Source organism: Leuciscus leuciscus (genome assembly GCF_965113295.1).
Source record: "Leuciscus leuciscus genome assembly, chromosome: 23".
Lineage (NCBI taxonomy): Eukaryota > Metazoa > Chordata > Actinopteri > Cypriniformes > Leuciscidae > Leuciscus > Leuciscus leuciscus.
In genome coordinates this window covers 9,603,094-9,630,319 of record NC_138747.1, presented here as the reverse complement: position 1 = coordinate 9,630,319, position 27,226 = coordinate 9,603,094, and the positions used below count along the sequence as shown (strand labels likewise).

Here is a 27,226-nt window from a genome sequence, read left to right as displayed (position 1 = left end):
AGATTTAGATTATTTAAAGGCGCAGTGCAAGTCACAATGACTCAGCAATATTTTGAGCCACAAAGAGTGACTGTGCATTTACACATGACTAGCAGATTAATAAAAATGCATGTGATTTATTTATTCATCAAGTTCTGTACTATACAGTGCAGCATCTTAAAGACATTTCAAAGCTGTCACTCTCAGCATTTTCTCTTCTGTTATGGTAAATTTGACACCTGAGACCGCTCATCCCTCCCTCTTCGCAGGTGGATTTTACAGCCACATGAGGCCGTGCATGTGTGATATGTACTCTTCAGTGCGGCTCTTCTCCATCCTTGCTGATGCACTCACATCCAATCCACGGTGCCGAGCTATGATGTCTTTGAAAATGCGTATACTCGCAGCTTGACCCCCTGCAAGGTTTACAGCATGAGGCCCAACCTGTGGAATTTCACATAGTTATTTACTGTAAGTGCTTGTGTTGATGCCATCTACAGCCTAAAATATGATAGTGTTAAGGTGCCGTGCAGATGTTATCTAGAAAATTTCTCAGTGATGACTCACTTCTTGTAGGTGTTTTGACCTTGTATGACACATCATATTACATAACAAGAGCATAACAGAACCTGTAGTGCTGCATATTGTCCCATCAGGTACAGGGGGCATCCTGCGGTCCATTGCAGTGATTCTGTTATACATGGCCAGCCCTCCAGGATCTGTTAAGTAGGAAATGCTTTACTTTTGTACTTTTGAATCTTCGTTGGGCACATGACTAAATAAAAAACTGTTTTAAGACAGTATGCAGAGGTGGACAAAGTACACAACTTCCTTACTTGAGTGAAAATACAGATACTACTGGTCAAATATTACTCCGTTACAAGTAAATGTTGTAAAGACTGATTTTTACTTAAGTAAAAGTACAGAAGTACTTGTTTTTAAAAGTACTTAAGTATCAAAAGTAAAAAGTAAATGTCAATGCATTGTTTTATTATTGTTGTATTGTTGTATGTAATACTTACAGTTATGCTGTTGAATCTATGCCTGCATACCCTCATATTAATATCACATTTATTTCTAGAACACAGTTCCAGTAGTGGGATTGAATATGAGATTGAATAAGTCACTCAATAACGTCCACAATGGTTTCAGACACCCAAATGGCTGTTCCCTCAAATACTGCCCTATTTAAAGTTTGTTGGCTTTTATTATGAATATGTTAGCCTTACTGTTATCTATAAGCTAGTGTACTCCAAAACAACGACAAAATTTGCATTTAGAAGACCAAACCCAACGCTGAAAATGAAAATCAGGTTGATGTCAGAATATAACATCAGATTGACGTTCATCTCCAACGTTGGACAGATGTTGTATTGTGGTTGAAAATGAAAATCGTGTTGACGTCAGAAACCAACATCAGTCGTGTTCTAACGTCAACCTGACTTTCATTTCCAACCAAAATGCAACCAAAATCATTCCCTGACTGACGTTACTACTTTCTACTCGAGGACCTTGACAGAAATGTAGTGGAAAAGTATGATATTTGTCTTTCAGATGTAGTGAAGTTAAAGTAAAAAGTTTCCAGAATAAATAATACTCAAATAAAGTACAGATACTCAAAAAGTTAAGTACAGTACTCAAGTCAATGTACTTTGTTACTGTCCACCTCTGACAGTATGAGAGAAATAACATTAAAGACCCTGGTCTATATTACATTGTGTATTGTATAGTATTCATGTATTCACATATTTTTGTTATGATGCTTGCATTGCAAAACCAATAAAATTATTATTTAAATGATTATAAATTCACTTAAATGTATTAAATATTTATGAACATTAGCTTGTTAACTTTGTCAATGATTTCACTTAACTATATATAATATGTAAGTTAAGTGAAATCATTGACAAAGTTAATTATTATATTATTATATTATATTATATGTATATATATATTTATTTTTATTTATTTTTTTTATTTTATTTTTTGGGGGGAAACCGTGATGCTCTACCATTCAAAAGTTTGGGGTAAAAATCAAATCAATCATTTTATTCAACAAGGATGCATTAAATTGATCAAAAGTGACTTCAAAATACAAAAAGATTTCTATTCCATATTATTAATTCACCTATGACAGGTGTTTGTTTTATGTTGACGTTTTGGGTTTGCCAAGGCTTCCTACACAGATCACAATACCAGCAGATTTAGATTATTTAAAGGCGCATTAAAATAATTATTATTATTAATTCTATTAATACATTGAATTTTCTATTCATCATAAAATACAGCTTTGCCTTCACAGGAATATTTTACATTTGTAATATATGAAATATATTCAAATAGAAAACGGTTATTCTAAATTGCACTAATATTTCACAATATCACTGTTTGTACTGTATTTTTGATATTTTTTTTAAATATCATAATTATTTTAAAACTTTTGACCAGTATTATTTTAATTGTTTGAGATTAAATAATAATTACTGACCCTTATTTAAGCCCCCTGGTTTAAAGATAATATTTTTTAATAAATTCAAATGTCCATGTGCTCACTTGAATGGGGAATTTTGACATGACGTCAGAGAGTAAAGGGTCCTGGGTAACATCCAGTTTGCAGCCTGTTGCCAGCCAAATCTTTTCCCCAATCCACTGTTCGCCGCTACACAGGGAGACCCTCCAACGCTGGGATTCATAAGACCATTTAGCTTCAGTCACCTTGGTATAAAGACATTAATTATTAAAATATAGATATGATTTAGTTAAGAAATCCACTTTGGTACTGCTATGGACTCTCCTAGAACTTGGATATGTCTATTAACTTTGTGCTCAACTGTCAAAGACTCCTGACAGCATCCCACATAAGCATAGCAGCCTTACGATATAAAGACACACCTGGCAGTGAGCTCTGATCTGGAGCTGGCCACTCTGAATGAAAGGCTGAAGTTGTGAGTAGGCCTCGGGGGTCACTGCTCCTCCTTTTCTGGCTAGTTTTATCATTGCTAGCCTCTTGTGAAGACTTCTTTCATTATAGAACTGCCTTAGGTAGGCCAGGCCATCCATCTTGATCCCATGCTCAACGTGGGAATAGCGTCCAATCAGACTCTCTATATCCCCAACGTCAAACTGCTTAAGCTGAGAGAGAGTAAAATTTGGTAAATATCACTGAAATAACTACTGTGAAATCACACCGATCTCTGATAGCCCTAGCCTCTGTAAACTTTAAATTCGGCATGAAACAGAAGTTGTGATAGATCTTATCAAATTGTGGCGTATATATCCAAGTGAAGCGGCTTCTTGAAAAAGAAACAATGTAGAGCAGGACTTGATTTTTTTCATTGGGAATTGATTAGATCATTGGGGTTTGCTATAGCTGTGATCTCATGTGAGTGACAGGTTTTAAACACATCATCAGAGAAGAGATGTCGTTGCAATGCTGCATGCATGACGTCAATACCCCGAAGACTAAGGGGCTAAAAAGACACACAAAAAAACGGAATACTTTTTATGCGTTCTTGCATTGTCATTTACATAACAATGGCAATTTGGGGGCCTGAAAATGCAAACTTTGAAAACGGGTTTTAAGTTTTTGAAAACAATACCGTTATAGTCTTTGTGTCAACTACAAAAACATGAATTTGTGACCATGCCACGGTCAAATTCTTTTGTTTAGCTACACTCTAAAAAATGATTCACAGGCTTAGTAAATATCATAGTAATAAATAGCTATACTAACTTAATAAAATCTCTGAATATCACTTAAGTGATTGTTTGAGTTGTACATATCAAAATAAATGCCTAGAAATCCAACAGTTAATTTTGTGTTCAATTTACAATTATCATTTAGGTTTATTTCACAAAATAAAATTAGTATTTGCCTAACAAATTACATTGTTTAGATATTGTTAATATGTTTGGTAAATTTCAATCAAAATATTTGAGAATGGATTAATTCTACTGATTAGTTTTCAAGAACTACAATTATTACTCATTCTAATTTAATATTATTTACTTCATCAACTACTTAAGATGTTGAGTAAGTTACGCGCCAAATTGACGCTAATCGTGCGGCCTCAGGGGAAATCTGCCTCGGCAACAAGTGTCAGCCTGCCGTAAGAAGGAGAAACACACCGACATAAGCAGCACCTGGGAGACTACCGTGGTAAGTGTACGGCTAGTAAGAGTTAATGAAATATTAATCCTGTCTTGTGCATTAACACTTTATGGAGTAATTTTGTGAGTACTGTCGTAGCCATGCTTTCGTTTAAGTTACCGTTACAGGGTTGTGTACGTTAGTCGTCGAGAAGCTTACTTTAACAGTAGCACGACCAAATAACTATAAAAGTACTAACCAACTAACGTTAACCATATATGTTTTTATATTGGATAAGACGCTGTGAAAACTATCTCGACTTTTTTCACAGCGTAAAAAAGACAGTCAGAAGACAGCTAACTTAAGTGAAAAGACGTTTTACTCCAGTTGGAAGCGTAACGTTATTTCCATTTGCTTTATCCACAGCAAGGCTCGACTATAGTCTAAACGTTTTTGAGGCGCTTTCTGCCTATTAATGTCATGATTCCAATTCTGTGTCTTGTGTTTTGTACGACTTTTATGTTGAAGTGTATTTTCAGTTCCCTTTGTTTCTGTGAACATTCAAAGACCAGGACCACCACAGCTTCACACGAACATGCAACGAAAACGACTGACAAAATACAACTGAACACAAGAAGTAACAAGACACACCTGGGGAAGACTAATAGGAAAAACTACGAACATGGCCACAGAAATGAACACAGAAAAAAAGGGAACTGAGAATACACTTCAACATAAAAGTCCTACAAAACACAAGACACAGAACGGAATCATGACAGTTAATCATTATACGTGTTCAACTTAAAATCGGGCAGTAGCCTACATATTGGTCTATGGAAAACCGGAAGCTAAGTATATATATATATTTTTTATTTATTTTTTTTATTTTTTTTTTATTATGCTTTAAACAACATATACAGAACAATACAACAGACAATATAAAGCCAGGGAAATAAATAAATAAAAATAATAATAAATAAAAATGTACACTCAAAAACATGCAAGACCTTTACATTACTCAAATATTTTGAAGACAGCACATAAACGGACAGTTGTAATAGCCTTTCTATTAGTGCTACTCTGAATAGTACAAAAGTAACTTTCCAATTCTTTAAAAAACACTGTAAAACAGGGTTTTCTGTTAGAAAATTTGCACTTATGGATGTGAAACTAAACTAAAAGAATAAACAGATTAATAACAAAAGCTTCGTTATTCACATTATCCGGAATAAAATATCCAAAAACTACATTTTCAAAAAGCAAAATAAAATTAGAGAGCACCTTTTCTGTGATAAACACAGAGACGTCATACCACAACTTTTTAACAAAACTACAGTGCCAAAAGACGTGGGATACAGTTTCCAAATGCATAGAGCAAAAAGAGCAGATAACATCAATATCCTTCTTAAATTTACTAATGACAGAAGACTTGAGCTACAATAAGAAAGAGGTATACGGAATGCTGGACAGCCTTGCCAAACCCGGAAGCTAAGTATGTTCGCGGGTTTGAAACATAGACATTTATATATATATATGTTTGTAGTTTGAAATGTTTATAGTTTCACATTTTTCCACAATGGTTTAAACAGCCTAGAAGTAGAAAGGGTGAAGAAAATAAAGAGCAAGACAAGAGTGAACATTGAAAAAGCATTTTGATTGCCCCCTGGTGGCTGGCTGTAGTATAGGTCTTAAACCCCGTCCTCCCCATGTAATTGAATGGGACACTAGCTAAAAATCTAATTACATTTTTTAAAAATAGTTTCTGTCATTTTAGGTCGTTCTCATCACACAGCCCTATGCTCAAGCATTTGTTTTAACAATAAGTTTGGTTTTAGTTTTTTTTATAGTTTTTTTTATGCTATAAAAACGGGGGTAATGTAGGCTATTGACAGCTGTGCTTGCGATTGAGTCTGCGGGAGCGTATGGGCAGGACCTTGATACCGTAGCTCAACCTCAGGGTCTCTACTGCACAGATTCGGGCTCTGAACAACATAATCGGCAAAGACCGTTACTGGGATATTTTTCTACAGTGAAAGGTTTAAAAAAAATGTTTTACAGTCTATGGCTTCAACATGCTTGGAAACAAATCCCAAGCTTGATTCACTTCTTGACAGGTAAAAATACTAAGGTTAACGACAAATCGGCAGGGTTGTAGAAAAAGGGGACATGGTTCATTTGGAGGTTAATATGGCCAGCAGCCATATCACCCTGTAGCCCAAGACTGGTTGCCTACTGAATCTAACCAGGGACCTTATAGGAAAACTATAGGTTGCTGCTGGAAGAGTTGTTAGTGAGGCCAGTATAGGCGAAGCTGCTCAACCTGTGGTCTGTGTGGGTCCTAACGCCCCAGTATAGTGATGGGGACACTATACTGTCAAAAAGCACCGTCCTTCGGGAGAGACGTTAAACCGAGGATCTGACATCCCAGGATGTCCTTTGAAAACAGAGTAGGGGTTTAATCATCCCCATATGCTGTATACTGATTGGCTTCATCACTCTGTCTCTTCTCCACCAATAAGCTGGTGTGTGGTAGGCGTTACAACTCTTCATTTATTTATTTATGTGGCAAGCAGCAGTTCGTTAATCAAAAAATAAATCCCTTCAGGATGATACAAGACCCCTAATCTTCGCGTATTGGGGTTGTGACCACCCTGTCAGGGATTATTTGGATATTTGATCATCTTATTCTACATTATCCCTTATGTTTGTTTACACTCAAATTGGGTGTAACTTACTTGTAAGTGTTTACGTAAGACCCAGGTCACATGACATGCACGCTGCTTCAGCGCAATTGAGATAATGTGGGCGCTGGTCAGACCTCCACCTACCACCATCACTCTCTGGCCCATCTGACACACAGCAGGAGAACCTGAGAACAAGAGTGTATTCATTTTCTGCTCTGAATTATTTCCTAATAAGCTATGGTTTGGTTATTTGTTTGCTTGGATTTATATCTGGATAATCAGGTTTTGATCACGTTTAGAAACCCACCTGAGGAGGGTTCATCCATCTCTTCATGTGTACAGAAGTAATGCATGAGCTGCACTGTGTGTTGCAGACTTTCTTCTGGGTAATTCTCTTGGATTGCCCGCACCCAACATGGGATGTTTGCCATCTGCGCCCTCGAAGGCCCTGTCGCCATAATAACCGTTTTTGCCTCTACATTTTCCCCAGTGTGTAGCGTTGCCTTGAAAAACTTCACCTTGCTCTCATCCTCAGTTAAGACTGGGATGATTCTGTCCAATGTGGCTTTGATTAAGACACTGTCCAGGTCATATTTGCGTACCTGGGTGAAATTCCTTTTCAATGTAATCCATAATTTATTTATTTCATTTATATTTAGTTTAGTATTAACACACATTGCATGTAGCATTCCAAATGAGAAATCTAATAATGGTAGCTGGACATCATGCAACACAGTGTTTCTTAATACCAGAAGAGCTGTTAAACCCAAATGTTTTACAATTCATTTATTAATTATTGTTAGTCAGGCATTCCGTTCGATTCCACATGCTGCATGACGTTCAGACCTGCTCCTGGAAGAAGTCTATACTGAGCTGTGTTCCTGGAAGACTGAAATACAGATGTTTCTGCAGGCCGTTTGTTGCGCTAAGAAGCTTTCTGTTCTTCTTTCCCAGCCGATTGTCGTTAAAAAATGCATTCTCGTCCTGAATGTAAATTCGCTCAGGTAGACGGTACAGCTCCTCCTCCCGATTTTGCTCCACCACAAAGTCCTGCAAGGCCTTCTGAGATTGCACACAGATGCAGGAACTGTCAGACCTTTGATAGGCAACATCACTGTAATCATTATTTATTGTTTGCATTATTATTTGTACAAAAATCGGACCAATTTAACTTCTTACAACAAAGTATATAAAACTCCAAATTTCCAAACTTTTTTTCAGCTGAAACTCTTTGACCTAAAATATTTACTTGAAGGACCCTCTGAGATTTTAAGTTAATATTTAAATTATTAAATCTGTTTGAACCTTTTTAGTTTGGTAAGTATTTCACTTCAGCTGTTTTTAATCATTTAATTATTTAGCTTTTTTTCCAACTCAAGAACCCTCAGTTTGACAAATCCTGCTTGTACTTTTTCTACAGTATTTCAAAAGCACATATTATCCAAACGGTTGCACAAATGTCAACACATTTATTACCTTATTAAATGGATCAGTGTGCACCAGCGTGTGTGATCGGAGGTGAGGGATGTTCAGGGCAGTAAACTGGCTTTCCCACAGTGATGTCCATTTTCCATAGGAATCCACCACTTTGAAGTGCAGCGGAGGACATGGCAGACGTTTGGCTTCCTTCTCTGTGTCAAACTCTGCTCCTGTTGGAATGAAGATCTAAATCTGTCTGATGATACAATAGGGATTGATGGATGGAAGAATAAACCAAAACCAAATTGTTGTCCTCATCACAAACTGCTTGAACTTACTGGTGGGTTGTCTCTTTTTATTTTTGTAGCGTTCACTTTTAGCTTTAGTTTTGCTCAGCTGAATTCCCTGAAGGATGTCAGCACTAGATTGGCAGAGAGGTTGGTCAGGGTTTGAGAGCAGGGTAGCCAGGGTTAGAGCATGAGGACCACCTCCAATTATTAAAACATCCAACATAACTAAAAAGAGAGAGAGAGAGAGAGAGAGAGAGAGAGAACTTCTAAAAGCAAGCAGAATCAAATATCAAAGGAGAATTTATTTGTGCATGTCACCTAGTTGAACCATCTTACTGTTACTAGTAGACAGAAAGTAGAATATTGTACTTGCTGATGAGGTCTGTTTTCTGAAGATGAAGAGCAGTTGGTTGACAAACAGTCCCGTTGGACAAACAGTTTTCGGTTTGGAAATAGTGTGGCATGTGGTACACTGTCTACTCCAGATACTTTGGCTCCTGATTGGCTGGAAGTAGGTCTCAGAATAGCTCTGACCTAGAGCAGAGGGGCTTAATTTTAGCTCACACTCCTCACTGTTATCTAAACAAGCAAGAACTTTATATATTGCATTAAATGTTAATAAATTGTCCAAAATGTAAAAATACCATTTAACATTTTAATATTGTTAATATATATATTAAAGGTGCAATATGTGATTCTCCACAGATTTTTGTTATGTTGATTAATGGTCTCCTCATATCCTGATAGCAATGTTAAGTGGTCTACATTTATTTTTATAAATATATATCATCTGTTTCAGGCGTAGGACCATATAATTTAATATTGTTGGTAGTTGATCTACTTTTCATTTAAGTTTAGACTCTTTAGAGTGTAGATTCATTATTGGCATGATGGTTCCATGAAGAACCTTTAACATCCATGGAACCTTTCCATTGTACAACAGGTTCTTTAGATTATTAAAATGTTCTTAACACTAGAAAAAAAGGGGGTTCTTTTAAGAACTGTTCCCTGCTTTTTTCTATGTTATAGGCCTTAGTCAGGTTAGATGCCATATTGAATTGAACACGGATGAAAACGAGGCTGTGAGGTTAGTATGCATGCGTGTAGCCTGAATGTAATCTGGACGTACTACATTCGCCATGTTGTCATTATCACATGACCTAGCAGCGTCAGTTACGTTGCTCCTCTGTCATTTTCAAATCCTCTCCCGTGGCCTCATGGGATAGTAAAGTGTCCATCAGATGCACACTTTAGAATCTCGCTGGAAGATATAGGTCACCCTAGTACTTTTTGCCTACTCTTTTATGAGTACTGTGAATTCAGACATATTTTGTCACATTCTGTTTTTCGTCTACTATATAGTAGGGAAGTGATTTCAGATGCAGCTGTGTCTTTATAATGGCATGCACTGTATAAAGGTTCTGGATCACATAATTTTCACAACTCACAACTTTCAAAACTGTTTTATGGAGTTTTTGTCTAATGAAGGTTTTTTAAAAAGATGTTTGTCAGCTGAACAATCAGTATGTTGTTATACAACAGTAGCCTATAATCAGTTGAACACACTGTAATTCTATATCCTCACAGCCTCATTTTCATTCCTGTTAAAAAATAAATATGGCAGTAGGCTACCCTATTGCTGTGAAAAGTTTGGAGTGTAGTGGTTGCACTTTATTTTACAGTATGTGTACTTTCTTAAGAAAGTGCAGGGTAATATAATGTAACTGGGTTAAGGTTAGGTTTAGGGGTAGGTTCAGAGTTATTACTTAGTTAATACCCAGTTATTGTAATTACTATAATAAGTACAGTATGTACAGGTGGAACGGGACTGTAAAATAATGTGCTACTTTGGCACAAAATAATGTGCTACTTTGTACAGACTAAAATATATGGATTAATGCTGAGCCCATAAGAGTTGAATTATTTTACAGATGTGTAAATTAGACTTGATGTCACTAAATTACAGATGGCAGCATGCAAGGAAGACTTTTAGGGCATTAACTGTATATTAAATTGTAATTAAGGGAAATTATAGTGATGTTAAGGTTATATTAAATTTTATTTCATGCCAAAATTATGGAGAATGACAGAAAGTCAAAAATTAGTTCCTGCCACTTAATCTTCAACAGACCTCTGATTATTGAGATGTGATGCCAAATCACAAAATATGGACGTATATGCCAAATATGTATGTATTTGTTTGTTTTGTACAGATGTAGGGCCTACATGATGATCAATTCAGAGAGGAACCTTTCTTTTTGAAAGGAAATTTTTATGTGCCAAACACGAGTATGTTTTTGTATGTGTGTCAACTTCAAAACTGTGGCTGTTAGCTTTTCCAATGTATTACCTATCTGTGTAAGTGTGTCAAAAGGTTTTTAGGATGTTTATGAACATTTTACTTTCTGATTTGAGTCAGAGGGCCATGTAGGCTCTATTTTTGCCACGTGTGTGTGTGTGTGTGTGTGTGTGTGTGTGTGTGTGTGTGTGTGTGTGTGTGTGTGTGTGTGTGTGTGTGTGTGTGTGTGTGTGTGTGTGTGTGTTTGTGGTGGTGGAATGGAGTAAAACTGTTTGGTGACTTGTTGGCAGGAAAACCACAGAATCAAAATGTCATATGTCCCCCCCTCCTCTACATCTGTACACCAATGACTCTCGCTCTGTGGCTGAAAACCGACACTTTGTCAAATTTGCTGATGATACGGTTATTGTCAGCTTACTGAACAACGAGGAAACTTCACACGGTCCGGTTATTGACCTCTTTGTAACATGGTGTCAGGAAGCCTTTCTTGAACTGAATGCCTCAAAGACTAAGGACTAAGTATTGATTTTAGGCATAATGTCACAAACACTGTAAAAACTTGAATAAATGGTCAGGAAATAGAGGTTGTTAGAGATTATAAGTATTTAGGATCTATTATTGATGACAAGTTGTGTTTCGAGCCAAATACTAGTTTGCTTTGCAAGAAAGGCCAGCTGCGCTTGTATTGCCTTAGGAAGCTGGCCAAGTTTAATGTGGACAAGACTCTGATGACTCTTTTCAATAGGTCCTTTATTGAGTCAGTTGTCACCTTTTCCTTAATCTGTTGGTACGGGTCCATTAAAAAAAACTCCCTTTCCAGGTTAATTAAGGTGAGCAGCTGCATTATAGGTTCTACGCAGAAAGGGTTGGAGGAACTTTATCAGCAGCAGATGCAAAGAAGGGTTGAATCTATCCTGTTAGATAGTTATCATCCCTTACAGGCTGAATTTCAGACATTGCCTTTTGGATCACGCTTTAAACTCCCCAAATTCAGAACCAACAGATATAAACATTCTTTTGTACCTGTAGCCATTCTGCTTCTTAACTCTACAAAGTACCATAGATAACTTATCGACATACTATTTATTGATTATTTACTGTTTTTAACTATGCTTGCAAGGTAGGCAATCTCTGTATTGTGTGTGTGACTGTGTGTGATTTGTATTAGCCTATACTATCTGCTGCACAACAAATTGCCCCATTGGGGGACAATAAAGTAACTTAACTTAAAGGGTTAGTTCACCCAAAAATGAAAATTCTGTCAGTAATTACTCACCCTCATGTTGTTCCAACCCCGTAAGACCTTCGTTCATCTTCTGAACACAAATTAAGATATTTTTGATTAAATCTGAGGGCTGGCTCACTACTCCATAGGCTTCTAAGACACTATAACTTGCTGGCCCAGAAAATGCATTAAAGAGATCGTTAATATAGTCCAAGTGACTCCAGTGGCTCAATCTTAAGTTTATAAAGCGACGAGAATACTTTTTGTGCAACAAACCCCAAAAATAACGACTTTATTCCACTATTCATTTCCTTCTCTCTGGGCCTCGAGTTTTTTCACATAGTGTAACTGCGTAGCGCTTCTGTGTTGCACACATGACCAGCGTCGGCCAATAGTGAGCCTACGTGTGACGTACAACACAGACGCGCTGCGCTAAAACACTACTTGAACTAACTCGAGGCCCAGAGAGAAGGAAATGAATAGTGGAATAAAGTCGTTGTTTTTTGTGTGTTTTTTCCGCACAAAAAGTATTCTTGTCGCTTTATAAACTTAAGATTGAGCCACTGTAGTCACTTGGACTATATTAACGATCTCTTTAATGCATTTTCTGGGCCAGCAAGTTATAGTGTCTTAGAAGCCTATGGAGCAGTGATCCAGCTCTCAGATTTAATAAAAAATATCTTAATTTGTGTTCCGAAGATGAACGAAGGTCTTATGGGGTTGGAACAACATGAGGGTGAGTAATTACTGACAGAATTTTCATTTTTGGGTGAACTAACCCTTTAACTAATATACAAACTTTACTAACAGACCTGTTATTGTAAAATTAAATATTTATTTTTAAGCAATAGTTTGCCTAAGAATTTTTTCTTTTTTTGCAGAACACAAAATGAGAATGTTGAAGAATCTTCATGCAGCTCTTTGTTATACATGGACAGTTTTTTATTTTATGTTTTCCAAACATATTCTTGATTCTTTTCTTTTCTGTCAGAGACATGTGTTTAGTTACTCTTTCCTTAGTCCTCCTAACTGATGTTTTTTGGGGTTTCATGCTAAAACATTAGGCTATAACAGTTTATCTGGTATTTCTGTGATAAAGATTCGAAATGATCTATTATACAGCATTAGAAAATCAGTACGTTTTTGGGGCGCTTCTGTAGATTACATTTACAATGTACAATGTACATTTACAGATACAAACGTCCACTAGAGGGAGACGCGGACATGTCCAAAATATTTGTAATTGTGTTTTGGGCAGTATTTGGTAAGTTACTCTAAAAAAGTAAATAATTACTAGCTACTGATGACATCTTTAACTGTGTAATTAGATTACTGTACTTATTACACTCTCTAAATAGTATTCCATTACTTATTACTAATTACTTTCTAAATCCCATATCAACCTCGACCAGTTGAACAATACAAGGATAGAGTTAAATCTGTCAAATAAATAATATAAAACTATATATAAATTATTATTCTTGAACTGACCGAAGAATTTAAAGTGAGAAGGTTACATTGAAAACATACATTTGAGCATTAAATGTTGATGTTAAATCCACTTGTCACAATTATGTTGTAAGTTTCATTTTCATGGACTTTTAGTTTGTATTTCCTCAGTTACCTGTTTCCTGCGTTTGCTTTTTTTTAGTTTCCCGCCATTATCTGTTGTCATGGTGATTCATTTAATGAGTATATGTCTTCATTTAGTTCATTATCTCTCCTCAGTTTGCTTCAGACGTTGTCCAGTATTGTTCATGTGAAGTTTGATGCATGCTGTCTCGTTCAGTTTTGTTTAATAAATATCTACCTTTATTTTGTGAATCTATCTAACCTTCGTCATCTTCATCTTGAGTTACAACATGGTTTTGGAGGTTGTTAGGTGTTGTTATCTTCTTTCTATTTCTCGATTCTGGTTAAAATTATTTCTGCTAACCACTTCCTACCTCTTTCTCATTTTTAGTTCAGCTTTTTAAACTTGTTTCTTTTGTTCACCATCCACTAATATACAGTCAAAATGGATATGCTGAATTTCTTTCAGTTACACCCTTATGTCTAAAGAGCGTATCTACACCCAGTTCTGTTCCTGACTGCATTTGTTTGCTTGCAACGCCTGTCCTCTGATGAACCAAAACCTCTGCCATGCATTTCATCTGTCACAGAACATCCACATGTTTTGGGCTATGAACTCTTGGTCACGAACTGCCTAGATTCATCAAATGACCTTAGTAGTAGCTGCCCTCAAGCTTGTTTCTTCATTATGGCACAACCTGTTTCTTGTTTTGTTAACAATGTAAATTAGACCTTAGCTAATGGATATTGTGTGTTGATATAATGTGAAATATGTTCAGATCTCCAAAAATTGATTTTGGAAAATGTTTAAATGGTGTTTGTTGCACCGTAATCCCTTTTCTGTACATTATAATCTCCCCACCCTCACTGATGGAATTTTTTTTCTTGTTCAAAATATCTTTCTTTTTTGTTTCATCTGAAACAACCCACGGCTACATGACACTTCCTGCTGAGAGTAGAAAACAGAGAGTAGAGGACAGAGTTCAGCATCACCTAAGCTTTGTGGTTTGTGTAATACTTAATCTGTTCCATGCAGTCATTCCCCTGAACGCTCACGCTCAGAAACACCTGTGCACTATTTCAAACACATGCCGGTGCTTTTACTGACGTATTTAAATAAAAACAAGAAATTCACTGAGGCGCATTACATCATAACAGGAACTCTTCTTTGTTTTATGTGTATAATCATGATACTCATTCTGTGAGTGATATATGAGTGATATATCTCTTTGATGATAACATCAGGGAAATATGTAGAGCTGATGTTATTTTTGGGGTGACCTTGACCCCAAACTTTTTTTAATTATTATTTATTTTTATAAAGTTTTCTATATTTTGAGGACATGGCTTATAACTAAAATACTTTGGTAACACTGAATTTCTATGGTCCACTTAAGACATTCTAAGTAATGTTGCCCCTATATGTCAACTAACTCTTGTTAGAGTATTAGTAGACTGTCTGCTTAATATCTGCTAACACTTTATTGCTATTTTGATGGTCCTCAACAGACATTCAAAGAAACTTTGCAACTATATGCAGGGCTCTACAGTGCGCCCATTTCACTCGCACATGCGAGTAAATATTTCGGCGTGCGAATGTGAAAAAATATTTGGGCGCACTCGTGCGAGTGACACAGCATTTTTCTATAGAAACAGCTGCAAATACATCATCATGAGGAGGGGCAGAGTAGGACACTATATTACCGGGAGATCAGTTATTTAGGCCTAAATCTTCAGTAGCTAGTCTGTAGCCTCATAAAAAAAACTACAGTGCCCACACACAAACTATTTCAAAACAGCGTGAATTCATTCGCTCTTAAAACATCCTCTGATATAAACAAGTAGGCCTAGTAAACGTTAACGTTAGTAGGCTAGTCTAGCTTGGAAAACTGCGACAAAATGCAGAGCATAAGCGCTTTTTTTAAACCAGCCAATGGACAGGAAAAACACGAGCGAGGAAGAAAGTGTCAAAAAGAAGACTAAAACGGATGAAAAAGTCTACAAATTCAACCCGGATTGGCTAAAGGATTTCGAGTGGCTAGAGTACCAGGCATCGACGAAGCTAATGTTTTGCAAGCCCCTCTGTCACTCGCAGGCTCCTCACTTTTTATCTCCGGTAATCCGAATCTGAGGAGGAATGCTGTGGTGAAACACTCGGCATCCACTCGGCACTCTCGCTGCAGGGATGCATTCATCAACAAATCACAGCCCAGCAACCCACGCACGGTTCAAGCCGCTGTTAGCAGGCAGGTAGCATTAAGTAACCAAGAAGCAATTCATCAGCTAAAAATTAAATTCAACATCGCCTATCTAATTGCCAAAGAAGAATTGCCATTTACCAAATTCGGACCAATGATCACACTTCACCACAAAAATGGAGTTGACATCAATCCTACACACAGCAAAAACTCCAGTGTTAAATTAACTCTCCTGGGAGTTTATATGGCTCCAGACTCAAGAGTGTTAAAGTGTTAAAATATGAGTGTTAAATTAACACTCAAGAGTGTTAAAGTTAATGAGCTAATTAAGTGATTAATTGAGTGATGATTGACCATTATTGGAGACATCTGATGTTAACAAGCAGAATCACTGAAGGAGAAAATTTTTTTTTTTAAAGATACCGTTATGGTGATCAGTGTTTGCTTTAGTTGGGCTCTTGACCCTTAAACTGTTAACATTAGATTTTATTTGGCTGTTGTATCTGAGTTATAACTGCCAGATGAACAAAGACAAAAGTTGATCAGGTTGTGTTGGTTATGTTTTGACCTAATCATAATTTGATCTGAGTCACTAAACTCAATTAGAGTCTAATCTCTGACTTAAATGTATATTGTTGATTACTGTGATTCTACAGCATAAGATCCAGAATTTTCTAAATAATCTAAAGTTTTTTTTAAAGTTGTTCTGATAAAACAAAATCTTTCTTTTAGGCACACACAGACATCAAGAATCAGTGTATGAATCTCAACAATGGTGACAAAGAGAATATTCAATTAGGGAAAGGAAATTACTAAGACAATTCAGTTCATAATTTATTCATACCGCAATACATGATGGGAGCCATGAATGAGTTTTGATTGGTGGCACCCAGAATGCACTGCAACATGCTTTATTATTGTCACCATTGTTGAGATTCACAGGCTGATTATTGATGTCAGTGTGTCTAAATAAAGTAAATTTCTTTTGGTAATTGTCTTTTGATCAGAACAACTTTCAAGAAATATTTTGGATTATATTGAAAATGCTGATAATCATTTGCTGTAGAATCACAGGGCTGCTGTAATCAACAAGATAGACATAACTCTCTAAATGAGATTTGTGCTTCAGGTTAAATTATGATTATGTCAAAACATAACCAACACCACCTGATCAACTTTTCTCTTTGTTCATCTGGCAATTATAACTCAGATACAACAGCCAAACAAAATCTAAAGTTAATGATTAAGGGTCAAGAGCCCAACTAAAGCAAACACTGATCACCTTAACGGTGTCTAAGGGCGTTTTTCCACTGGGTTCGTTTGCTGCGGTCCAAACCCGAGTGCGCTCGTTCCCGGCGCCCCCCGCAGCGTTGGTCTGGTTTCACACTCAATTAGTTGTATCGAACCCAGGTGCGTTTGCAGTGATCTTACGTCATCGCAAACGCACACGGAAAACGCATGGAGAATACAACTCGACTGAGCATAGCTGTAATTTGTCTGTTTTTTTGGTGCTATTATGCACAACATAGTGAGAGACAACTACGTTTATGTTCATTACATGGTGTAATTCAGCACATATCCAGGGGACGCCGTGTTTCTGCTGCTCGCAGAAGATTTTTCACTGATGCGACAGTGATACGCATGCGCGGGATACTATACTTCCTGAACAAGCGCGCACCCGAGTCCGTGTTGCTTGCACATTAACGCGAACCGCGCCACGGTTCGGGAGCAACCGAGCTCAGACCACCTCCTCCAGGTAGTCTCGGGTTCGGTACTCTAGTGCGCACCCGGGTCCGATGACAGCGTTCACATTTGCGATTTTTCATGCGAACCGTGCCCCGGTCCGCACTAAACTGCCAGTGTGAAAGCGCCCTTAAAAAATGAGATTTTCTCCTTCAGTGATTCTGCTTGTTAAGATTAGGTGTCTTCAATAATGGTCAATCATCACTCAATCAATCACTTAATTATTTCATTAACTTTAACACTCTTGAGTGTTAATTTAACACTCATATTTTAACACTTTAACACTCTTGAGTCTGGAGCCATATAAACTCCCAGGAGAGTTCATTTAACACTGGAGTTTTTGCTGTGCATATGATAACGATGTGAGGTGTGCGGAAATGATTGGCCAAATAGCTGAAGATATAAGGGACACTCTGGCTAATCAGATGCAAGCGGGCCGTTACCTGTCAGTCCTGGTTGACGGCGACACTAACATCTCAAACACCGAATGTGAGATTGTCTATGCGCGTTTCCTGGAGGATGGGAGACCCGTGACCCGCCTCGTTGGCCAACAGAGTATAGAACATGCCCATGCACAAGGTAAGTGTTTTGCCGTTTTAATTCTACCCAGTAATACTTGGTATATTGCAAAGTTTAGCAATCTATCTAAAGGCCATGTCTTCAGCATATTACAAATCATTACTACAAATCAGTAGTAATAATAATACAAATATATTTAAAATTTTCAATGGTCAAGATGGAATAAAAATAAATAAAAGGAAACAGGGCTAAGGCATGTCTGCTATAAGAAAGAGTAGGTCATGCATAATGAAAGCTTAAACACAATTGGAAAACATTAAGTTATTTAAGTTATATTGGATTCAATCATGCAATAATGTACTGCCTTTCTGTGTTAATATTGTTCATTGTGAAACTTAACTTAAATGTCATTTTAGGTATTCTGGATGGATCCAGTGCTGCTTTTGATGCACTTGGCACAGTTGACTGGAAAACCAAGTGTGTTGCATTTGGGGCAGATGGTGCAGCAGTTAACATGGGTGTCCATAGGGGAGTAATTGCCTTACTCAAGAGGGATATGGGAAACCATGTTATCCCTATCCACTGCATGCCACACCAGTCATTATCCTCAATATCTTTAATAATTTAATATGGGTTCATGAGTGTATGTCTGACATTAGCACATTTGAGCTTTTTTGTTTTTGTTTTTAATGGCTAGGTTGGAGTTGGCCATTCTGAATTTGCAGCGCAAGGATGCAATAGTCACAAAAGTATACGATCTTCTCCATCTTGTGTGGAAGACCTACCACTTCAGCCCTAAATCCAGGCGTGAGCTGAATACAATTGGGGAGGAGCTTGGAGTGGGGATCTGCACTCCTTCAAATGTAAAAGGAACAAGGTGGATTCCCCATGTCCACAGAGCACTTAATGTGCTCCTTCGTGCTGGAAGAGGTGGGAATCTGGCAACTGACACTGGTCAGTATGCTACCATTCACCACCACATGGAACACCTTGCCTCATCTGCACCCAATGCAGACATACAAGGTCGTGCTAACAAGGTGAGTTTTGTAAAACTGTTCAGTGCACACTGCTTTGACTTAACTCCTGTCCTTTTTTAGATTAGGAAGGAAATGCATGAAGTTAACTTCTGTGCATTTAGCCATTTCCTGGCTGATGTTTTTCAAGAGCTGGCCTCACTCAGCTGCATCCTTCAGAGGAATGATCTCATTCTACCTCAAGCTTAGCAAAACTTAATTGTTTTACAGAACCTCCTGCACCTAGTTGAGATCCTGCTGATTCTGCCTATTTCCGCTGCGCAGTGTGAACGTGGTTTCTCAGCGCATCAAGAGCTCCTTAAGAAGTAGTTTGCATGTATCTACCACTGAGGACCTAATTCGGATCAGCACAGAGGGGCCCTCCCTGGAACTGTTTGATCCTACAAAATGTGCTGAAAATTGGCTGTCTGCTGGAAAGAGGTCAAGGCGACCAGGCTACAAAGCTTGGCCAAGTGACTCAGACATGATCTTCATTTCAGATAAAATGTGAAACATACATAGGGCCTACATACAATGATAAATGAAATCTACATGACGATAAAATAGAATTAAATGAAAATCATTTGTTTGAAAGTTTTGGTCTGATGTTCTTAACCTTACAATGAGCATTGTAAATGTAATTGTTGAATAATTCTAATAATAAAACTATAATGATAAACTTATACAACAAAAATGACTGTGCCCCCAAATATTTGTCTGTGCTCCTAAATTTTTTTTTATTTAGGCGCACCAGTGCTCCTTGTTCAAAAAGTAAGTGTAGAGCCCTGATATGTCAATTTATTGTTCTAATCCGAACCCTAACAGTCTTCTGCAGTCTGTTAATGATTTAATGAGAGTTAGTTGACAAGTTAGTTGGTAGAGTGTCTAAAGTGGACCATAAAAGTGTAACCAATACTTTTTATTTATTATTTTAATTTTATATGCACGTATACATTTTGTATTTTTATGTAACCTGTTGTCGGTTTTACCTCTATAAATGGGAGTTTGGCAGTGGGTGGTTTGACAGAATGCATGTAGGTTTGTGGAGGGACAAGCAGGAACTGGTTGAAAAGAAGGTGTGGTGGTGGTGGTGGGGGTGGGGGTGGCGAGGGGGGGATTAAGAGCAACTTACAAAACATGCTTTAGTTTCAAATATGAGACTGCAATTGTCAATAGATAAGCATTCAAATTAGAAAGTTGGCGTATATCCTAGAAGTGTTGCCTATAAGTTACTTAGTACAAATACACAAAGTCTTTGTTTGTCAAAGTTTTGTTTTATCCTTTAAATGCCATGATGACTTAGAATTTCTGCAAGAGTTTTCACCTGAAAATATGGACGTATTCGTTTTGTATTGATTCTGTCTGTTGTAAGGGCTACATGATCAATTCAGAGAGAAATCCTCTATTTTGATGTGTGAAACTGGTTAAGAGTGTTAACCAGTTTGTTAACGTGTTCTGACGTGTCTAAAGGTTTCGAGGATGTTTATGAACATCTACCTTGGTTTGTGTCAGAGGGTCTTGTACGCCCATTGGTACTGTTTTTGCCGTGTGTGTGTGTGTGTGTGTGTGTGTGTGTGTGTGTGTGTGTGTGTGTGTGTGTGTGTGTGTGTGTATGTGTATGAGATAATGTCCTATGTTCTGACCTTACTATAAAGCTGTTTTTGTAAAACTACATTTTTACTTTAAAGGAATGGTTCACCCAAAAGTTAAAATTCTGATATTAGTTATTCAACTCATGTTGTTCCAAACCCAAAGACTTTCTTTTATCTGTGGAACGCAAAAAGGAGAATTTTGAAGAATCTTCATGCAGATCTTTGTCATTCAAGGACAGTTCATTCATGGTGACCATGGCTGGCAAGGTCATCTCACTGGAGGGATGTATTATCAGTGAAAAAAGGAATTGAATTTCAGTGTGTTCCTCACACAAAGCTATTTGGAGGCTTTTATGTTTTATGGTGGTTTATTGTCCTTTTTCGACCTTGACGATGGTCACCATGAACTGTCCTTGTACAAAGAGCTGCATGAAGATTCTTCGACATTCTCAAACTTTTCCATATAAGGACAGTTCAAAGTGACTTGAGCTATGCACATCTCACTGATCATACAATTTCAAAATTGTATGGTCTATTACAGTAAATGTATTGTTACACTAGTGGTAGTGGGACACTGCTCCACACTAAGTGCCTCTTCCCACACAACCAGTTTGTTCCTCTTCTTTTGTTAATATTACCTTGTGTGAGGAAGTGCAGTAGAATTGTGTTCTGGGAGTGTAAACGTGTAGCATTATGTACGTGAAACCTCATATTCTTATTTCCTCAAAATAGCAATAATGTCTATTTAAAAAGTCAGTTTCAAAACAGTGTTTGCTGTAAATATGTTTTGTGCCCTGCAGTGAAAAAGAAATGAAACCTTGCTTTTTGGTTAATCAGACTAAAAAGCTATCTTTAATAGGGTATATTTTAAAAGAATATAATTTTGTCAACATTTACTCACCTTAAAGTTGTTCCAAATCTGTATGAATTTCTGTCTTAATGCTGAACTTAACATTTTTATATTTTGAAGAGTAACCAAACAGTTGATGGACCCCATTGACTTTCTATGGAAAACAAATACTATGGAAGTCAATGGGGTCCATCAACTGTTTGGTTACAGGCATAAGAAAATGAGGGGGAGTAAATTATGACAGAATACATTTTTTGGGGGTGAACTATACCTTTAAGAAAAATATGAATGGCACAAACACTATCTTGTCTCAGCATTGTGGGTTACACTTATATGTCCTTTCCCTAGAACTCTATACTTCTCCTTTTTCAGCCAACCCTCACACTGGTTTAGTGACATATTAATTTAGCTTCCTTTTCTAACTAGAGCGTCAGATCAACTGACTTTTAAAAGACAGTGTTTCAGAGCCGAGACTCACACATCGTAATCTGAGTTCATCATGGCATCAGAGGTATGTAGTGTTTTGTTGTTTGCAAATCTATAGCTGATTTGATATACAACAGTTGATCAACATCTTCAGTATGTTAGGTATTCATTTTAAATGTACCAGTTGAAAACATTTCATGTGTGACATCTTATAGGGGAATCCTGTTTCTGGTGGTGTTACGTTGCTCCACACTGAATGTGAAGGGAAACACTCATATGAAGTGAAGGGCTTTTTAAACTATAACAAAGGAATGTTTACAAGGTAGGATTATTGATGATGTAATATATATCCTTTCATGCGTATGAGATGAATATCTATCTATCTATCTTATCTTATCTATCTATCTATCCTCTATCTTTTCAGCAAGGGAGATAAACTCCTAATGATAAACAACATAAATGTGGAAGATTTGACTCCAGAGGCATTTGCTGGTCTTCTGGTTGAAGGATCTCCCTTACTTGTGAGTTTTACATTTACTCACACAGAAACATTGCACTGTCATATTACTCACTTGGTCTTACCCATTTAAATGTGACCGGTAGAGACAAGTGAAGCGAAACTTTTTACTGGGGATTTTTCGCCAAGTCAGGGAATTTATTTTGATCCTTTTTGTGTGTGTGTGTGTGTGTGTGTGTGTGTGTGTGTGTGTGTGTGTTTAAAAGGTATATTCCAGAGATTGCATCATCGTGTTTTTTTTGAGTTATTGCTTGAGGAATAAAACTGTACTTGAGCTAGATTGACTTGATAATCTCTCTTAGACCATACATCATCCTTGCAAAACAACATCAGAAGAGTGCAAATCTGAGGAGCTCCGTGTCGACAAAAAGGAGCCGACGCTCATGAGTTTCAGCCTGATGATGGTGAGAGAGTCTGAGCTGGAGGCAAATGGGTGCAAGGAACCATCACCTTCCCAACCGGAGTGGGAAGACATTGAGGACGACTCTTTCGATGATGAAAATTTGCTAATTGTCTCCATGGCTGATACGAGCTTCACTCTGGTTCTTGCTCGAGGCTGTGACCCTGACAACCCTTGCAACAACTGTGGAAAGACGAACTGCAAATTTAATGAAGTTGTGGTCCTGCCTGCGAGAGCTGAGGTTACCTCAGGTAAGAAATTAGTGTTGGATTCATTGCCATTTTAATCTGTACATTTTTCAAATGTGTGCAATCAATTGCACAATACAAAAATATTTGATCTTTTAAATTTCTTAAATGCTCTAATTGATGTAAAAAAGAAAAAAAGAAGGGGGCTAGGGCTGTGCAACGATTAATCACATCCAAAATAAAAGTTTGTGTTTACATAATATATGTGTGTGTGCTGTGTGTACACACACATGCATGTATATATTTGCATGTATATACTGTATATATTTATATATAATTTATATTACATATAAATGTACATATTTTATATATAAATAAATAAAAATTCTTAAATGTATACATGCATGTGTGTGTATTAAAATATACAAATAATTATACACAGTACACACACATATATTATGTAAACACAAACTTTTATTTTGGATGCGATTAATCGCAACAGCCGTAAAAAAAAAAACATACACTACAATAATGCCCATGCAGATTTTAAAGTGATAGTTGTAATCAGTTACTCACCCTCATGTCGTTCCAAACCCGTAAGACTTTAGTTCATCTTTGAAACACACGCTTCAAAAAGTTCATAAAGAGAATGTAAAATGAATCCATATGAAACGAGTGGTTCATATTTTCTGAAAAGACCTGGGGTGCGTTCTCCGAAACTACCTTAACGCTACGTCGTTCTTAAGTTGTACCTTAAGAAGTACCTTATCGTTAATACGTGGTTTCCGAAACCTTCTTAGTTAAGTATACCTTAAGTCATACGTTCGTAAGGTTGGTCTGGAGCGCTCTTAGCTATACCTTATCGCTGCTGACGGTTCATACCGCTAGTGGCCACCACTACGCAAAAAGCTTTTTTACATCGCAGTTTAATTACACATAGAAAATTGTATATGAACATTTAATATAAAATCTGATTTAGTATTAAAATTACATTTTTACTTTACTTAAAAAATTTACACATAAAATACTTATGTTGTTATAGCCTACACCCAGTGTATGGAAGTGTTTTCATTAATAAAGTTTCCATACACTAATGGTTGTTAGCTTTTTTTAATTAGGCTACTATCCTAAGGCACATCAGCTGGCGAACCATTTGACAGAAAAGGCTTAGGAGTCTATATAAAGAAAGATGAGTTTACACAAACTTTATAGCTATGGCAGCGAGACAGCGAGTACTTGTTTTAAATCAAAGACGGCGCCGTCCGCGGAGCCAGTTAGTGTATGTCAACTACATGGCTGGTGGATAATCAGCATACGTTGTGGAGAACATTAACACACTTATGGCCGTGAGGGTTTGGGATTGCACACTTGCTAAATTATAAACACATACTCATATTTATTATTTCTGCATGTACATATTTCAATGAGCCCCGATTAATGCAGTTTGTACTATTTCTAAAACGCTTCTTTATAAAGAACATTGTTTTCTCAATACTTTACCTATACCGCTGTGAAGGAAAGAGCGCACAATCGATCATCGAGGCATCGATATCAACCTATTCAGCGCCTCCACCATGGACAGCACGCTAAGGTCGAACTTAAGAAGGTTTACCTTAAGCAACATCCTAAGGTATAGTTCGGAGAACACACGTAGGAAAGGTATACCTGTAGTTAAGGTGTACCTTTTGAGTCTTCGTAGCGCGCTAAGAGACAACGTTATCGGAGAACGCACCCCTGATCGCTTTATATGATGAACAGATTGAATTTAGGCTTTTATTCACATATAAACATTGATCAGCGAATATAAACAGAAGCTCATCCAAACCTGCTTGACGTGTGAGAACAAACCTCTCTGGTTCTTGCTGATGCTCAAATGTGCTGCGTAACACAAGAATTAACCTTATTGGTTCTCACACAACAAGGAAGTATGCTTGAGCTTATGTTTACCATATCTGATGAATGTTTGAATAAAAGCCCATATTAAATCTATTCATCATAAAAAGCCACTGTGTCTCTTCAGAAAATGTGGACTAAACCACTCGATTCTTTTTGAAGCTACAAAGTGGCAGTTGCGTCGACTGTCAATGGAGGGACAGAAAGCGCTCAGATTTAATTAAAAATATCTTCATCTGTGTTCCGAAGATGAACGAAAGTCTTACGGGTTTGGAACGACATGAGGTTGAGTAAATTATGAGAGAATTTTCATTTTTGGGTGAACTATCCCTTTAAGGAATCCAATGCAAAAACAAATGTGACTTTTTTTGAGAATTGTGTAACTATTCTGCTTCCTTTTTCTCAGGTTCTCCGAGGAAATTGAGTCTGCTTAACGAACGAGATAATTTGTATATCAAGAGTTTCATTAAGGAAAAGTATGTCACCCCATATAATCATCAGATATGTTTGGATAACACCATGTCAGGTTGGTACCAAATAATATGTGAATATATGGTGTTTGAAATTCCTTTCTCAAAATGTCTTTGTCTGCTCTATCTTTTATTTTAGCAGTCATAATTTGGGCCTGATTACCAGATTACACTTATTTGTATTTGTTAAATCATGCAGATTATTTGGATTTTGTGTAAACTGCAATGTACTAGTAGTTACTGCTACAGTAAACTTGGCCAGGTAATTGTGTCTTGCAGCAATATTCTTCATTTTCACTTTTTTTTTCATAAGTATATATTGAAATATATTTTGCAATGCTTTGGCTTTTTCAGCACCAGTCACCATCTACTATTACAAGATCGTAATGGGCATTACAGGTGTTCCTGTTGTGCTGAACTTCACTAACACAGACAACTTCTTCAGCTGCACCACAAAGGATGGTGTAGATGCAAAGATTTTAACAGTTACGGTAGGTCTTAATTCATTGCTGATGTGTTGTCTTGTTGAAGATGCTATTAGGACATATTTCAAGTTTACGGTTTTAGTTAGAGCATTAGAACTTAAATTGAATGTTGAATACTAAACATAAACACAGTAAGATTAAACTGCGATTAAACCAAGGTTTTTTATTGTTTTTCAGCAATATAAAAAACAAAACCTGAAAACGATCTGTGCTGATGACCCAGAGAAATGGGCCCTTGTGTTCTACATGTCTACTGGGGCAGACGGTCTCCGGCGGTTTGAGTCAGCTCTCCACAGTGGATGGTTTATCTACACAAAAAATTTAGACGAAGTGGACATAGATAGAGATGCACAGTCTTGTAAACCCAACACCTTTTTTATCCTAATTAACAGTGAGAAACGGTCATGCTAGAATTCTTGATAGAAACCGAATGGTTGTCACAATGACTAGAAGAGTTTGTATAGTATGACACTTGTATATGACATTTAATAACTGGGAACTGTTCTCAAATATAATGGTGATTACAACCTAACCCAAACATAATGAGTTGACCTTACTATTTGATTCAAGCTGACCAACCCTAATGAAGCCTAGTGCCCCATTAAAAATGCTAATAAATTCTTTGGCTTGGCAACTAAATAAATTGGTCAGATAAGTTTGTTAGGAGGATTTGCAGGTCAAGCATTGGTCAAAGTTGTCACTTATTTTAATGTACTTTAAGTGTTAGGTTGCCTTAGAGAATGCAGCCTCTTCCAAAGAATGGTTTGTTTTACTGCCATTGCAGTAGTATGTATACTATTTGCTGACATGTTTTTTTTATAATTTTTTTTACCTTGTTATATTCAATTGTATTCATGAGTGTCAGTTTTTTTATATATTTATACTTTTAAACTGATTTATTTTTTAAACTAACATATAATTCATATTTATTTTTATTGCTAACTTCTTTCAGTTACTTTTTACACTGTGAAACAAAAGCTTCTGCCTTAAATTTTTAAGTACCATCAACTTGGATGTTAAAGTAATTTCAACTCAAATTACATTAAACTGACTTAATTTGTTTGTATAACATAATTTTTTTTTTGAAAATGGCTTAACTTATTTTGATGAGTTAAAGCAATGTCAAAACATATGTTGTCATAACTTAATGATCATAATTTTTTTACAGTGTATGCTGAAACTTTGCAAAATATATAATGTGTGTAATCCATATATTTATAATATCAACTATTATTGCTGTTGTCTGTGTAAGCTAAAAGCTAATAACAACTTTGAACAGTTGCTTTTGCTACATTAATGTATAATTTATCATTTTGTGTGTTTATGTATTATGTATCTTCTATAAAATCTCAATAAAATAACGTTTTGAATCAA

At 36.7% G+C, this 27,226-nt stretch overlaps 2 protein-coding genes across 7 annotated transcripts; one reads left to right on the top strand and one right to left on the bottom strand.

Moving 5' to 3' along the window:
• Positions 1-255: 255 nt before the first annotated feature.
• On the bottom strand, positions 256-10,668 carry LOC309488422 (uncharacterized protein; the record flags this gene model as incomplete). Of its 3 annotated transcripts, none has more annotated exons than XM_082156635.1 (10): positions 8,799-10,668; positions 8,511-8,687; positions 8,230-8,402; positions 7,600-7,815; positions 7,061-7,355; positions 6,805-6,938; positions 2,872-3,111; positions 2,533-2,694; positions 609-698; positions 256-423 (listed from the first exon to the last, which is right to left on the bottom strand). In XM_082156635.1, the coding sequence occupies exons 2-10, from the start codon at positions 8,683-8,685 to the stop codon at positions 256-258; spliced, it is 1,653 nt and encodes a 550-aa protein (XP_082012761.1). In that variant the 5' UTR covers positions 8,686-8,687; positions 8,799-10,668. The 3 variants fall into 3 exon arrangements, with proteins under 3 accessions (XP_082012761.1, XP_082012760.1, XP_082012762.1); XM_082156634.1 differs by having other exon boundaries at positions 8,836-10,668; XM_082156636.1 differs by having other exon boundaries at positions 8,832-8,901.
• il1fma (interleukin-1 family member A) lies at positions 3,184-27,226 on the top strand. 4 transcript variants are annotated; one of them, XM_082156638.1, is made up of 10 exons: positions 4,010-4,142; positions 8,330-8,512; positions 12,868-14,563; positions 21,900-21,984; positions 22,115-22,221; positions 22,324-22,420; positions 22,719-23,067; positions 25,304-25,423; positions 25,722-25,858; positions 26,030-27,226. In XM_082156638.1, the coding sequence occupies exons 4-10, from the start codon at positions 21,973-21,975 to the stop codon at positions 26,261-26,263; spliced, it is 1,056 nt and encodes a 351-aa protein (XP_082012764.1). In that variant the 5' UTR covers positions 4,010-4,142; positions 8,330-8,512; positions 12,868-14,563; positions 21,900-21,972; the 3' UTR covers positions 26,264-27,226. The 4 variants fall into 4 exon arrangements, with proteins under 4 accessions (XP_082012766.1, XP_082012765.1, XP_082012764.1 ...); XM_082156640.1 differs by lacking the exons at positions 12,868-14,563; positions 26,030-27,226 and adding an exon at positions 25,567-25,629 and having other exon boundaries at positions 3,184-4,142; positions 25,722-25,857; XM_082156637.1 differs by lacking the exon at positions 12,868-14,563.

Excerpts from the sequence above, each read along its gene's own strand:
- il1fma (XM_082156637.1), top strand. Across the intron at positions 22,421-22,718 it reads TTGAAGGATCTCCCTTACTT|ACCATACATCATCCTTGCAA; the intron begins GTGAGTTTTACA and ends AATCTCTCTTAG. Across the intron at positions 25,859-26,029 it reads CAAAGATTTTAACAGTTACG|CAATATAAAAAACAAAACCT; the intron begins GTAGGTCTTAAT and ends ATTGTTTTTCAG.